Source organism: Phoxinus phoxinus, assembly GCF_949152265.1.
Source record: "Phoxinus phoxinus genome assembly, chromosome: 3".
In the NCBI taxonomy this organism is placed as follows: domain Eukaryota; kingdom Metazoa; phylum Chordata; class Actinopteri; order Cypriniformes; family Leuciscidae; genus Phoxinus; species Phoxinus phoxinus.
Window position 1 is genome coordinate 17327908 of NC_136878.1, and position 14239 is coordinate 17342146.

Consider the following 14239-nt stretch of genomic DNA (forward strand, 5'->3'; position numbering starts at 1 on the left):
CACACACACACACACACACACACACACACACACACAAATGAAAGCTAATTTGACTGTATTATAAAGTAAAACTGGCACTTCAAATTACCATTTAAACCAACCAAACTAACAAAAAAAGACAAAAATAGTCTTTGAGAATCTGTTATTCTATTTTAAAATCAATAACCTGAAAAAAAATTGGCAAATATGTGCAAAAATCACTAGAATTTGCAAGCCTTTCTACAGAAATCTGTAAATCTATCTAGTGGTAAAAATGTGCTATTGCGTGATAAAAATGCTCAGTGTATCCACCAGATGGCACCAATCTAATTAAAAAAAAATTTTTCATGAGGCCTAGGCTTGACTCTAAAATGAAATACAGCTTTAATAAAAAAAAAATAATAATTACATATATATAAAAAATGTATATTATATTCAATGGGGAAAAATGGGTCATAATTATTGCATAAATATTAAACCAACCAAACAAACAAACAAAAAAGACAAAAAATAGTCTTTGAGAATCTGTTATTATATTTTAAAATCAACAACCTGAAAAAAAATTGGCAAATATGTGCAAAAATCACTAGAATTCGCAAGCCTTTCTACAGAAAGCTGTAAATCCATCTAGTGGTAAAAATGTGCTATTGCGTGATAAAAATGCTCAGTGTATCCACCAGATGGCACCAATATAATTTAAAAAATTGTTTTCATGAGGCCAAGGCTTGACTCTAAAATGAAATACAGCTTAAAAAAAAAAAAAAAAAAAATTACATATAAAATTTTTTTTTATATTATATTCAATGGGAAAAAATGGGTCATAATTATTGCATAAATATTAATTACAAATCATAAAATTATCTCAAAACACCAAAAAAGAAAAGAAAAAATATTATAAAAAACAAGTAAAAAAAAATTTTTTTACATTTTTTTTAATAAATATTATTCCCACCCTCCCGGACCATTTGGTCCCGAAGGTCCTAAGTGTGACTCTGAAACGAAGGACACCAGAGGGTTAAAAGTGTAGCGTTGGTACGTTAAAAAAAATAAAAAAAATGTTTTTTCAAAGTCTCTAATTCATACCAAGGCTGCACTTATTTGATCAAAAATACAGAAAAAATTGTGATATTGTGAAATATTATTGTAATTAAAAAAACAAATTGTAGCAGCCATTATATAAGTCTTCAGTGTCACATGATCCTTCAGAAATCATTATAATCTGCTGATCTGCTGTTTAAGAAACATTTCTTATTATCAATGTTGAAAACAGTCGAGCTGCTCAATATTTTTGTAGAAACCGTGATTTTTTTTCATGATTCTATGACCAATAGAACATTCAAAAGAACAGCAACCATTTTAAATATCTTTTTTAATATTATAAAATGTTTTTTACTGTGACTTTTGATCAATTTAATGCATCCTTGCTGAATAAAGTATACATTTTAATAATAATTTTTGAACAAATTCAATTAAAGTAAACAATTAAAATATACCAGTAACTACATTTACTAAAATACAATCACTAGCTAAATGTATTACCCTACACATTCATTTAAAACCTGCTGTAATACTTAAACTGAGAAATGGGTTGTGGGCAATATTGAGGCACACACTTCAAAAATCCAACAGAAACGGCACAACGTCTGGACACCTTTGGCAAACTATTTTCTATAAATTAATTTACATTATTTTGGAATCTCGCATACTATTTAGAACAGAAAACATCAATTTGGACGCATCTTCCTTCCACTATTTTGCATGTTCTAAACACACCTCAAGGTAACAGTGGAACAGTTTCTCACTCTCTCACATACCCTTGTGTACTTATTGAAGTTCTGTAGGATCTCCCAGCCCCACTGCTGGTACTTCTTATCCTGGGTGAATCTGTACAAGTAGAAGAGGCTTTCCACGGTCTCTGGCCGCAGAAGGTTGTGCCGGTCAGCAATCTGCAAGATATTACAAAATCACGAAGACCGTTTCATTTCACATAACTCAAACAAACATGTTTTCACAACTGCTGAGAGTAGTGAAAACTTAAAAGCTCTTTGTCAGCTCACCTTTACATCTACATCCTTTGTGCTTCCCTCATGCATGTTGAAATGAACTATCTCCGGGCTCAGACCAGTCTCCATCTGGGCATACATCTGGTAGCAGGTCTCCATCAGCTGTTTTGCCAGCTCCAGGTGATCAGCAGGAAGGCCGTAATGTGCCCCCAGTGCCAGTGTGCCAGGCAAGAAACATACCAAATGGTCCTAAAAGAAACAAGAAAGGAGAAAAAAAAGGGGCTAGATGAGCTATTTCTGAACTTCAAGTTCTTGTTATTAATCGAGAACAAACATACCATTTTGGGACTGAAGTGTCCATGGGACAACTCTCCTACAAATGTAAGGCCGTGAGGAATAGATTTGTTCAGCAGGTTCTTCTTAACCCCTTCCACAGCCAACAGGTAGTCATCTAGCAATCTGAACACATGGGAACACAAACTAATTTTAATAAATAAAAAAGCTACAGCAATACATTATTTGTATGTATGTACAGTATGTATGTGTATATATTCAGAATGAATGGCACCCCTGGTAAATATGATCAAAACTGGCTGTAAAAAATACATCTGCATTGTTTATCCTTTTGATTAAAATAAATAAATAAATATATATATATATCAGGGTGGGAAATTAACTTTTTTGTCCACCAGCCACAGTGGCTGGTGGATGCCCAATTTTACCAGCCACTTATATTTTTTACCAGCCACTTTTTCTGGAATTCAAATTGCAAGAAAGAAATTGCTTCAATACGTTTTTTTATTTATTTCAGGGTACCCCCAGGATCCTCCAGCTTAAATTCAAGGCTTTTTAAGACCTTTTTAATACCATTTCAAATGAAATTCAATGCCAACTTCGTACCCATTCCAACATAAGTATGAGGGGAAAATATCAAATCTGTATAAATTTTAAACCCTGGAAAATAATTATGTAGGCTACTATGTAGGCTAGTTGAATTAAATAAAACATTTTATTTAAATTATCAGTCATATTTAATACATACGCAACAGTGTTGTAGTGCGCTTGGTGTGTGTAGGCCAGTGTTCATTTTGGCAACCATTTTTGATTCAGTCTTAGTCTTCAACTTCAGACGAAAATGCTTATGAATGCAAACTTTAAGGCATTACTTTTAGTAAACTGCAGTTACTTTAGATAGCTATTTTATATGTAGTCTTTAGACAGAAAAATGTCACAATTATTGTCTCTAGGCCATTCAATTAAGCTTATGAGAAATTATTTACATTGCACTCTTTTAGCAGTAGCACTTGTGCAATTCTACATATCCCTTTTCCTAAGTTCCGTGGTTCTCCAATGTTTTTGAGTGCCGTACCCCCTGGTACCCCCTCTCTTCCACTTAGACTGCAGTCACACCTTTTCCATTAAGAGACAATATTTGCCCCCTTTAATACATTTTTCCATTTATTTTTTAACCTTTATAATACCTTTTAAAAATAAATAATGCTTTAAATAAAACAATGTTCAATAAATATGCAATGTTAAAAAATATTAATAAAAATATTACATTTAAATAGCCAGTAGGTGGCGGTCATCGAGTCATTCATTCATTGAATTACACGATTCGTTCAAAGCCACAGATTTCGTTGCAAAATAGAGCAATAAGCCTGACTATACTGTTTTATGCAGTACATCACTTAATGTGACCCTTTTTTTTACTGTTGTATACAATCAATGTCACATTTGAAATCGTGTGGATATTCGGGAAACATTGCATTCTTGTTCATATATGATCAACATTAAAAACACTGCTGGATATCAGCCTGCATTTTGATCGCAGATTTAGTCGCACAAACAGCGCAAGCGGCTCGTGACAGAACACAGACCGACTGAATGACACTTTAATTTAAGTAGAAAATCTCAAATAAAGATCGCCAGCTTGTCTGTGTTTTCAGATCATCCGCGCTTCAGCAGTGTAGAGAGAGCGCGCGCGCATTGCCAGATACTATTGAAAAGACAGTGTAGAAAACATATTCTTTTAACAGAAAAGCTCTGATTTGGGGTTTAAATTATTGAATTCTGGCATTTGTGGCCACAGCGGATTAAACCGACACTTTCCCATTTCAAGTGCAGTGCATAGACTGGTCGTCGGGAAGATAGGATAACGTTTCCCTTGGTCATCAATGCGCCACTTGTTCGAAAAGTAACGTTACCTTTTCGTTTTCTTTACTTCGCCCTCAGTTTGTAGTTGTTGATTTATAACTGCTGACTCCGCTGCGGGCCTCCTAACACCAGGGATATGTCGCCAGATTAAAAAAAAAAAATTCCCTTTCTTCTGCACCAGCTCAGCTATATATATACACTTTTTTATTCTCAGCTTAGCTATGTGTATAAGTTATACAGTATAACGGTCTCTTCAGCGCCGTGACACACAGCGCTGAAAACCAATCAAAAGAGTTACTCGATAAAAGTGTATTATTGTTACTTAGCAACCGCATTCTTTGACAAAGGCTGTCCAATCCGTACAATGAAATCACTCGCAGCATGTGTTTATTGGTTACTACTTAATACATTCAATGTTAAGTCAATGTAAAGACGCGTTTACGCGCGCTTTTGGTGCGAACGCAGCATTATTATAATCCACCCGCCACTGTGGCTGGTATACATGGCAAAGTGACCCGCCACTTTGAAAAGAGGGGGCCACTTTGGCGGGTGCTAATTTCCCACCCTGATATATATGCTTTATCACATGCAATTTTTTTTCCCAGTGTAACGTGTAAAAAATATTTAATGCATCATCCGTTTTTTCTCTCATCCTTTGGCTAGCATTACATTATATGATCACGCTCTTATTCACGCAAATGCTTGTAAACCATTCAAGCGCGACAAGACAAAAGAGAACATGCTGTCTGTAAATTAACTTATATATAAATATTTCCTACCTGTTAGACAGAAGGGCACAGGTAAATATGACATTTATTATGGGTTTATGTGAGGATTGTTTGAAGTTCACTTAATTTAAAAGTTGTTATATTTTTTGACACCTAACAAATGTTAATTGATAGCTTTCAATTACACTGTAATGTTGAATGGCGCGCACATCTATATATATATACATATGTGTGTGTGTGTTAATACCACAAGCTGTCTTCATTCCACAGCCAAAATCCTGGTATTGACCCAACCCCATAAGGAATAAACTATAACGTCCAAACATACATGACCCTCGACTTACTCGTTCTCTGTCTTGCCTCCCTGTATCCACTGCTTCAGCAGATACTCATAGTAGCTGTCAGCCCTGGCGCCCAGCGTGTAAACGCCCTGATGGGTGAACAGCCCGTTGTTGGTATTTATAAACATCGGCACCAGCCCATCTTGCTTTCCGTCCAGTTTATGCACCTGCTGCATCACCTCCATCACAGCAAGCTACAGAAAGAAAGCCATGGATGATAAGAAACCACTTGTTCTAATGAGAACAGAATTCTTTAAATGAGTGTTTGGGTCTTAATTGTGAAAGACTATCCATCCACCTTGTATTTGGTGTCTCCAGTGAGTCGGCTGAGCTCTCTGAACTCCAGCTGAATGCTAGTGACCTCAGCTACGGTGCTGTCTGAAGTCCATCGCGGAGGATGAGCCGTTCCCTTCCCAATATTCACATCAGAATAGGGGATTTTAGAGGCAGTGTTGAAGGCGGGCATCAGCCTGGAGCCAATATCTTTCTGAAAAATTATTATAAAAATAGCATCCAATCACCAGAACATAGTAACAGGAAGAAGAGATGTTTTGAGCTACCGGGGGTGGGGGTTTACTTTTTACTCACAGCTTTATCCAGGAACATGAGGTCTCCGGTCAGATGGTAAGTACTTAGAAGGCCCCCCAGGATACGAATGGTGCTCTCGAAAAGATTAACATCCACGTTTTTATCGAAGGAGAGCTCTTTGGCCACCCACTCCCTGGCCTCTGCAAACTCTGTCAAAAACATTTATGTAAATTAAGTAAGCCAGATCACATACACAGTAAACAACTTCAGGGTACATCATAAAATGAGTAGGTGAAGTTGAAGTGTATTTTTAATTTTTATATGCATTCACATATAGCTATTATTAAAGCTACGATATGTAATTGTTTTAACTGCTAACCTCTTACAATAACAAAGGCGTAGATTGATGACGCAGTGATAAACGGAATCATGGAACTTGCCGTCATGCCGATGGATCTAATCATGTTTATGGATAAGTGAAAACATTCATATTTTTGAACATGACCGTGGTATGAAGGGGGCGATTGCTAATGAGAGACAGATATCAGCACCACAAGCGCGTCTCCGCGGATATAAAGGAATAAGGACATTTCATTCTACCGAACTACCCACAAGTGCTGAATTAATACTCATACAAGTCAGTTTATTAGATGAATTAAACTTGTGAGGTAACGCAGCGCTGTTTCACTTGGTCTACACTATCATACTAAACTGCACTTGAGTGTGTTGAAAGTTATTATGTTATTCTATAATGTGTTAGTTTGTTGGCTACATGACTAGCAGTAAGCTAGATCAACATTAGAATAACATACTGCTCATATTCTAATGTTTTATCACGTTTAGCTATATTACATTGATTCGTTTTATGTACATTTGCTCACCTGTCTAATAAAGTACATGGAAGAGTGACGTCTCTCTGTCAAGTCGTGAAGCTCTGTCAAGTCCAAGTTTGTTGCGGAGCTCTCGGCATCTCGAAAACGCCACGCCGACATTGATCCTCGCTTTATTTCTACTTTTTTTCCCTAAGTCTACTTGCCATGGTCCATAATGTTTGAACGAAACAACAACAGCATGAGCGTGCAGCTAGACTTAACACAGTTGTCCACATCTGTCGCCATGGTTACTGTGTCAGTACAAGCGGAAACCAGGGATAACGCAGATATTACGTCATTGACAGGCGAAAAGTGACAAGGGACGGGCACTATTTAAAATTGTACGTTTCTCTGAATTTACAAATTCTTGGAAACATTTAGGATAATGTAACTACACAACTGAAAGAAATATATAACACTGTGCAAGTGGTTCTTGGATATTGTGGTACAAAATTCTTACATATTGTACCTTTAAGTCAGTTGGTTGATTTCCCAAAAAATTGTAAACTAAAAACTGTGTCTCTGTTACACTGTCAGAGAATAAATTTACACACTATCACTTTCACATTACAGACATTTGTGTACAGTGCTAGAGCTTGTTTATAATTTTAGTCAAGTCAATACCGAACAGGACCACATGGAGATGCCAAAAAAACATTGTGACCTGACTGCATATTACCTAACACAGTGCACGGATCCATTCATAATTACTAAACACATCAACATACACATGACGAAAAATCAAAGCATTATCCTGACTGTGTGTGGAAACAACGTAAATGTACTGAAATGTGTCTGTGCATAAATACATCATGCTATCAGTGCATCAAGAGTGCACATGCACGGTTTGTCTGTGCATAAATATAACGGACTCGCATCACGAGTACTTACTGTACGACTCCTGTATGTCACTGCAATCGTCTTTACCTTGATTGCAATCCTCATCCATCAAAACGTTACTAGCGAGACGCTGGTTTGCTTTATCCAATCAAGAAACGTAGTTTACGCATCATCTGGCCATACAGCAGTGGGATATTTTGATGTTCCATCTGTATTTCACACAGCGCGATGTGTGAGGGCTCGCGCTCTTTAGAAACAATCACAGAATTTGACAGAGCTCATGTTTTAAAGTGAAACAACCTGGAATGAATAATTCACTGAAAAAGTGAGTCTCTATTCTCTCTGCCATCTCTGATCCCTGGTTTTCTTTACATTAGCGCTGTTTTGGACTGATTTTTTTTCGAATGAATTCACTTACTGGTTCACTGTGATAAACTCATCTAAACTAGATGACTTCTAAGATCATCTAACCGTGTGACGTAAATTATGTTAATGATGCAATTTCACATGCTTAAGTAAATTATTTGCGTTCAATTATTTTAAAACATTAAGAAATATTAAATTAATTGCATACGTTAACGCGTTAGGGCTGACAGCCCTAATATATACTGTAAATAAATAAGATTTATTTATTTAATGTCTTTTGACTTGGACTGGATTTTTTCCAGTCCATGCCACAAGGCATTTTGGATCTTGAGAAAAGGAGACAGAAGAAAAAATAGTTCTGTGTGGGCTTCTGTAATGTATTTTCTCTAGCAAACTAAATTACCCTCTTTGAGACCCAATATCCACATGGTGTCCAGAGCATCAATTAGGGTCAGACCAAGTCCAAACCACTCTCCATATGATTTAGAGACGGGTTTGAGCTCATCATGACCCCAAGCAAAGTCCTTGTAGCCCTTCCAAGCATGTCTAAAAGCTTCTCTCACAGCCTCCAGCCTGCTCTCAGCTGAAAGCAACAAAAACACAGGAAACAGCTGCTTCAGTCCAGAAAAAAAAACTAATTAATTCAGGCAGATCAGCTGCATAAAATGTGGTTATATTTAGAAAGTATTAATAGATTTAGGAACTGGCTCTTTTCCTGTTCAATATCAAAGGGAAAAAAATTTAGTTGACAAAATAACAAACCACGTGCTAATGATGCGGTGCCGTCTTGGTTTTCTGTGTCTTTGGTGTCAGTATCAGAGGCCTGTTCGTCTTCTATCACAGCTCCACGCCAACTACAATCATGTAAGAAATAAATAATAATGATAATAATAAACCAACCACGGGAATATCTAGTTTTCTATACTCAGACAAAATCCACATGCTGTTGTGTTTCAGTACAGTTGACATTTAAAATCAAACCTAATGATCGGCTTTCCTCCCTCCGATCCTTTATCCGCATTCTTTAAGTCCGGTCCATGATTTTCTTCCAACAGACCTGAAACATTCATTTTGAATTGCAAACGGTTCTGCAAGACAGGAGGTCCACGTCTACGGTAGTCCTTTCTCTGTGTTTCACAAGGAAAACATAGGTTACTGCCACAAACTGGAAACAGCAGCACAAAGCACAGCCCGTAACCTTGAGTTATCGGGTTACTCATAAAAGGCGGCATCCAAAAGACAAGCAAGAAACAAATGGGTCACACTGACCTCAGAGGGCGGCTCAGGAAGAATGTATCTGTACTCATTTTTCAGGTCAACAACAAATTGAGGCTTCTCATCGTTCCTGTTCCCCCCAACTGCATCAGCTGAGAAACATGAACACAGAGGAGGTGTAATAAGCTTCTGAATCAAACCTCGATAGATATTAGGTTAAAGTTGGCATGAAATGGAAATTCAGTTTTGTAAATGCATGTTAAAGATCTTATTGTGCACGGTTCATCCATGTATGTTTAAAAAAAAAAAAAAAGGTAACTTGTATTTTTTTTTCATCAAAATGTCAAAACTGAATCTTCCGGTGAAACGTCAGACTTCTCTCTGGTGACATATTCCGGTTTCCTCCAATCATTTAGTTCATAAAGCTTGCATTTAGATCGAATCAACAACTGATGGATAGAAACAAGTTCCTGCCCTAAATCTTTTATCTTTCCCATAATCTGTTGTTTTGCTTGGATGTACATCACAATATGGAAGAAAAAAATCTCTACCTCTGTTACTGTACATCGGAATTTTAAAGGGTTTATATAGCAAACATTTGCTTGGGGGTATAGTGGCTCACCTCTCCAGTGCTCTATGAGAGTGGGAGATGTGGCGATTCCACAAACCAGCAACAGCATCAATGTAAGCAGAATCAGGCTGCGCTGCAATCTGGACAGCTGTTTCCATTTCTGGACAAAAAGCAGAGGTGATCGTAGAATCATCAGATCTTTGCAATCAAATGATACTAAACTAAGACATTACACTACACAGTAGAACCTCGAAGCTACTAATTGATAAAACCATCATGTAAATAAATAATTGGCTTGAATGTTCAACTCACCCTCCAGCAGGACTGCCGGCGCCACTGCTTGCTGTTGGTGTAGCTGCCGCTTTCACTGAGAGTCAGAGATACGAAATCCCTTCTTGATGGTGAAAGCATGATTCCCTGTCTCTCTCCAGACTGTTCATAAACTCAGTGGCCAGGTCTCTGTGTACAGAGAAAGAAAACAAGCTCTCAAAACCAAGAAGGCTGCCTACCTTTACAATATCTCTGGGTTGACTGCAACGTTTAAAAGTGCTGTCTACATAGGCAGATCACTAGGTGTTTAGACACAGTCCGTGCTGACAGTAGCTGCGTGGGCAGCAGACTGGCACATACAGTACTGATGATGACACAGAAAACCGTTTATAACGTTTACATTTGACACTTTACAGACGTCGATGGCATAAATCAATTATGATGTTTTTTGATTAACATAAAATATTTATATTTCATTTACGGAGCAAGTCTAAAACTGCTTCATATACCATCAGCTGATGAGACCCTGTTAATAAATGACATAAAAAGACACATATTGTCCAACCAATCTAATTATCTAACTACACGTTATAATAAAAAAGATCTAACTATATTATAATAAAAATACTAAACAAACAGAAACGGGTAGCATATTTCAATCGTTGACTGATTAATTCTATATTCAGCAACCACTTCGAAAATGTTTGATTCGTTCAAAAGAACCGACTCATAAGAGTCATTCGTTCTCATATCATCGTCGAGCGAATAAATACATAACTTAGTTCAGAAAACAAAGTCAAGAGTATTTTAGTACGGTGTTTCCACCACAGAGGGAGAATACCATAAATATAAATGAGTTTGAATCGAGGAACTGTTATTTAGAAACGGTTCTCGGTAGCCACAGGAGCCAGCTGTCAGACAACGCTTTTTCACAGAAACCTGACTTAAAATTATGGCTGGGTCTAAATAGCCCTTAAAACTATTTATATATTATTTAGAAAAAAAACTGTTCAGTTTCTCGATTTAGTAACACAATAAATACGACACATGAATACATTTCTCTGACTTATGTGGGCTTAAGCGTCAGACAAACTCGTTCACCTCTCTTCCTGAAGTATGTCGAGGCTCCAGCTGTGTGGAGCGGAGCTCTGGTCGGCTCAGGATCTCACGACGGTCCGAGGCATCACTGAAGGGCCTTTAAAGCTCACCGGCGATCAGTCACACTCACAAAAATCGAATACCATGCGACTTTCGAAAGACACGTTTGAAAACCATGAAGAATTAACTGGATCATATTGCAGCCATTTTCTTAGCTGATGTTTCAAGTGATATCCTAGAGACGAATACACATCCAGCTGTAGGGAGGCGTGTTGAACTGTACACTTACACTAGTAGCAACTTGTGGCTTTTCCAAATAATCCTCCAGAGGGCGCAAAACATGGAAACCTAAAAACTCATTTTGGGATGATTTATTATTTACTACTACACAATCATACAGGTTTATACACTAGACTGAAATGGTCACTGGAGTTTAGTGAATGAACATAAATTAATGTATTTTGATCAACTAAATGCAGCCTTGCATTTTAAAAAATCTTTAATATAATTAACTCATATTTTTATATTTAGCCGTCTATAATAAATAGTTATTATATTTCAAGCTGAATGCACCCTAAATTCATAAAGGAATCCGGAGGGAAAAAATCCTCCAGGACTTGCTTATACTTTTTTTTTTTTTTTTTTTTTTTTGGCATACTCAACTATAATAATAAAAAAACTCAAATTTTAATAAAATCAGTTTGTTATTTAAAAAAAAACAGATTGCAATGTGATACTTTACAATAACCTAAATTGTAACTTTTAATGGGACTGTTTTGTACTTTGCACACAAGAACAACTGACACTTGGTCATCATACTTTGATGATTGAGATATAACAAATTCCACCATAAACAATGGGCTCACATCAACCGCTGACAGCTTTGTAGGAAGTAATTCATGTTATTAGACTTCACAAGCAGTGCCTGATATACGTTTGAGGCACATTGTTTAAATAGTACCAGCTTTGGGTGCCACATACTACACCACATGACCAATAATGACAACACAGGTGTGGTGTTAAAAGTGTCAAACAAACTTTTGGCCATGCAGTGTATATCACAGTGCTCTTTGTCATAAGGTGCAACAAAACCTGAATCAAAGTTTTTTTTTAAAGAAATCATGGTTTGTGGAAGTGAATGTGACGAGTAACATCAATCATATAAATAATCAGTTATTTAACAAAAGAAGAAAAAGCATTGCAAACAATATACAACAATATTTTACAACTCCTCATGAGAAGCTGTGCACCAGATTACTGTTGCCAACAGACAACAAACCAGTTCATTGTACTGAAGGTACACTGTAAACTGAAGGTGAAAACTTCATTAGGAACCTCCATTCCACAGCAGATGGAGAACATAGTAAATAAAGTCCTGATTTCCTCAGCAGAGAGCTACTCAGTAAGAGCTTTGCAGAACTGCCCTCAAATGAGAGATTGTTTATGTTTTAGCTGAAGCAGACGTGTCCTACAGTAAACTGAAACTCTTCTGTTGTGTCGCTGTGGCCAAATAAAGCCACATCTCTAATTGGTAAAAGCTCCAGGTCTTCGGTCTCAAACTGGAACACAGACTCCCGAGGGCCTGTATCCAGCGCCTCTGTATGCTAAACACAGACAGAAAGGGGACATAATAAATTCAAGTGACCAGCAATGCAATCCATTATAAATATAACTTGGTTACAGTTGTCTTACTTCACAATCCAGTAATGTTCCCAAGAAGCTCTGTCTTCTTGAGTCGGCAAGGAACTTAATGTCTCTTTCATTGGAGCCCTGGTGGGTGTTTGGCTGGCATGAAAATGTGACGTTCTGCTTCGCAAACTTGCTGTTCAGTCGTAGGAATCTCATTTGTACCGCACCAGTTTCAGTGTAATCAAACTATAAAGTAAAGATTTACTCAGGGACGGGACATGATGGCAGGAGGATATTCTGGTTATTTGTTCTGATCAAATAACATACCTGAAAGCCGCCATCTATAGTGCTCAACCAAGTAAATGAGTTTGACGTGGCATCTTTGAGCCAGGATCTCATGGGTATCTAAAGCAGAGAGGTGTCTCATTATCAGCCAAATATGAATTAAACAAAATGAAACTGGTCATATAAATGGTAGGGTAGGCAACCCCAAAATTAATATATTTTGTTATACTGGTTGAAACTCTCATCACATCCTGATAGCAATCAATAATAGAAGTGGTCTAAATAAGTACATAGGGCTTCAGAAGAAGTCACAGGACCATGATGTCCTACCAGCCCGTCGACATATCTATTTCCATACCTCTGCACACCCTGCTCGACCAGGCATCACGTCACTAGTGCGCTATGCAGAGTTGTAGACAGACAGTCACTGAGTGACACAAACAAACAGCAGCCATCTTTTACAGTTCCTCCTGAACCGAACTTATGCTGCGTTCATACCATGTCGTAACCACAATTACGAGATGGCAACCCGTGACGTTCTCACGTCCTCAGACTCGGATTTATGCGTTTCTATGTCAACACCGAAATAAATCTATTCTAATAAATTGCCTACCCTACCTTTAATGTGGGGTCAGTAAGATAAAAAAAAAATAATAATAATAATAGTTTTATTCAGCAAGGATGCATTAAATTTATCAAAAGTGACAAGACATTTTATATTCATCGAAATGCTGATGAAATTTTTTTACTTTACCTGTGGCTGCAGGGGTGACAAACATGTTTGTCCACCTGCACTGAAGTTACAATATACTAGCAAAGCATCAACAGAACTGCCCTGATTTGGGTCGATATAATACATTCCTGAAACAAGAACAGTCAAATAAAAATCATTAACAATAAGTACCATAGTATCCATGTCTACAGACTTGCAATAACATTGGTGAGAATGACCCTGACCACTTGTTAAGTTAGGATGACTGAGCATCAGCTCCAAGCAGGTGGTGGCCGGATGTTGCTTAGTGCCATCTGGAGGATCTATGAGGAATCGCAGGTCTTGCTGAAGGGAGTCCAGCAAGCTCCTAATAAGTGAATAGTTGGGCTTGTCGGAGAGGTACATGAGGTCCTGATTTGTGAGAACCAAAAAATGTTGTCACATTACAATTAAGTTTAAACATGTGTAATTATGCATGTGATATGATGAATGAATCCTTTTTTTTTTTTTTAATGTAAAATCAATCATCAGCTACTTACTTTTATCTGAGTCAGTGTAAGGTTTAGAGATAAGCCCGGTGGACCTGGAAGACCTGGTGGGCCCTAAAATAAACAGCACTATTATAGTTACATCACAGGCATTAAT

The 14239-nt window shown here is 37.3% G+C and overlaps 2 protein-coding genes across 5 annotated transcripts in view; both read right to left on the minus strand.

Moving 5' to 3' along the window:
- Positions 1–11294, minus strand: part of man1b1b (mannosidase, alpha, class 1B, member 1b) — a 15038-nt gene extending 3744 nt beyond the window's left edge. Inside the window, exons 1-13 of the mRNA XM_079606692.1 lie at positions 10972–11294; positions 9913–10059; positions 9652–9760; positions 9084–9181; positions 8796–8941; positions 8577–8668; positions 8218–8397; positions 5797–5945; positions 5507–5695; positions 5212–5402; positions 2321–2441; positions 2037–2231; positions 1794–1925 (exon numbers count right to left, since the gene is read on the minus strand). Of these exons, the coding sequence (XP_079462818.1) occupies positions 1794–1925; positions 2037–2231; positions 2321–2441; positions 5212–5402; positions 5507–5695; positions 5797–5945; positions 8218–8397; positions 8577–8668; positions 8796–8941; positions 9084–9181; positions 9652–9760; positions 9913–10011 (1701 nt within the window). The 5' untranslated portion in view covers positions 10012–10059; positions 10972–11294. The remainder of the gene's footprint in view (positions 1–1793; positions 1926–2036; positions 2232–2320; positions 2442–5211; positions 5403–5506; positions 5696–5796; positions 5946–8217; positions 8398–8576; positions 8669–8795; positions 8942–9083; positions 9182–9651; positions 9761–9912; positions 10060–10971) is intronic.
- Positions 11295–11331: 37 nt separating this feature from the next.
- The window catches only part of LOC306996379 (uncharacterized protein), a 51881-nt gene continuing 48973 nt past the window's right edge, over positions 11332–14239 (minus strand). Inside the window, exons 63-68 of one of the 4 annotated variants that reach the window (XM_079608799.1) lie at positions 14134–14196; positions 13840–14005; positions 13637–13743; positions 12925–13002; positions 12661–12843; positions 11332–12572 (exon numbers count right to left, since the gene is read on the minus strand). In XM_079608799.1, the coding sequence (XP_079464925.1) occupies positions 12417–12572; positions 12661–12843; positions 12925–13002; positions 13637–13743; positions 13840–14005; positions 14134–14196 (753 nt within the window). In that variant the 3' untranslated portion in view covers positions 11332–12416. Of the gene's footprint in view, positions 12573–12660; positions 12844–12924; positions 13003–13636; positions 13744–13839; positions 14006–14132; positions 14212–14239 lie in introns of those variants that run through there. The other 3 variants (XR_013797060.1, XM_079608800.1, XR_013797061.1) reach the window with 3 other exon arrangements.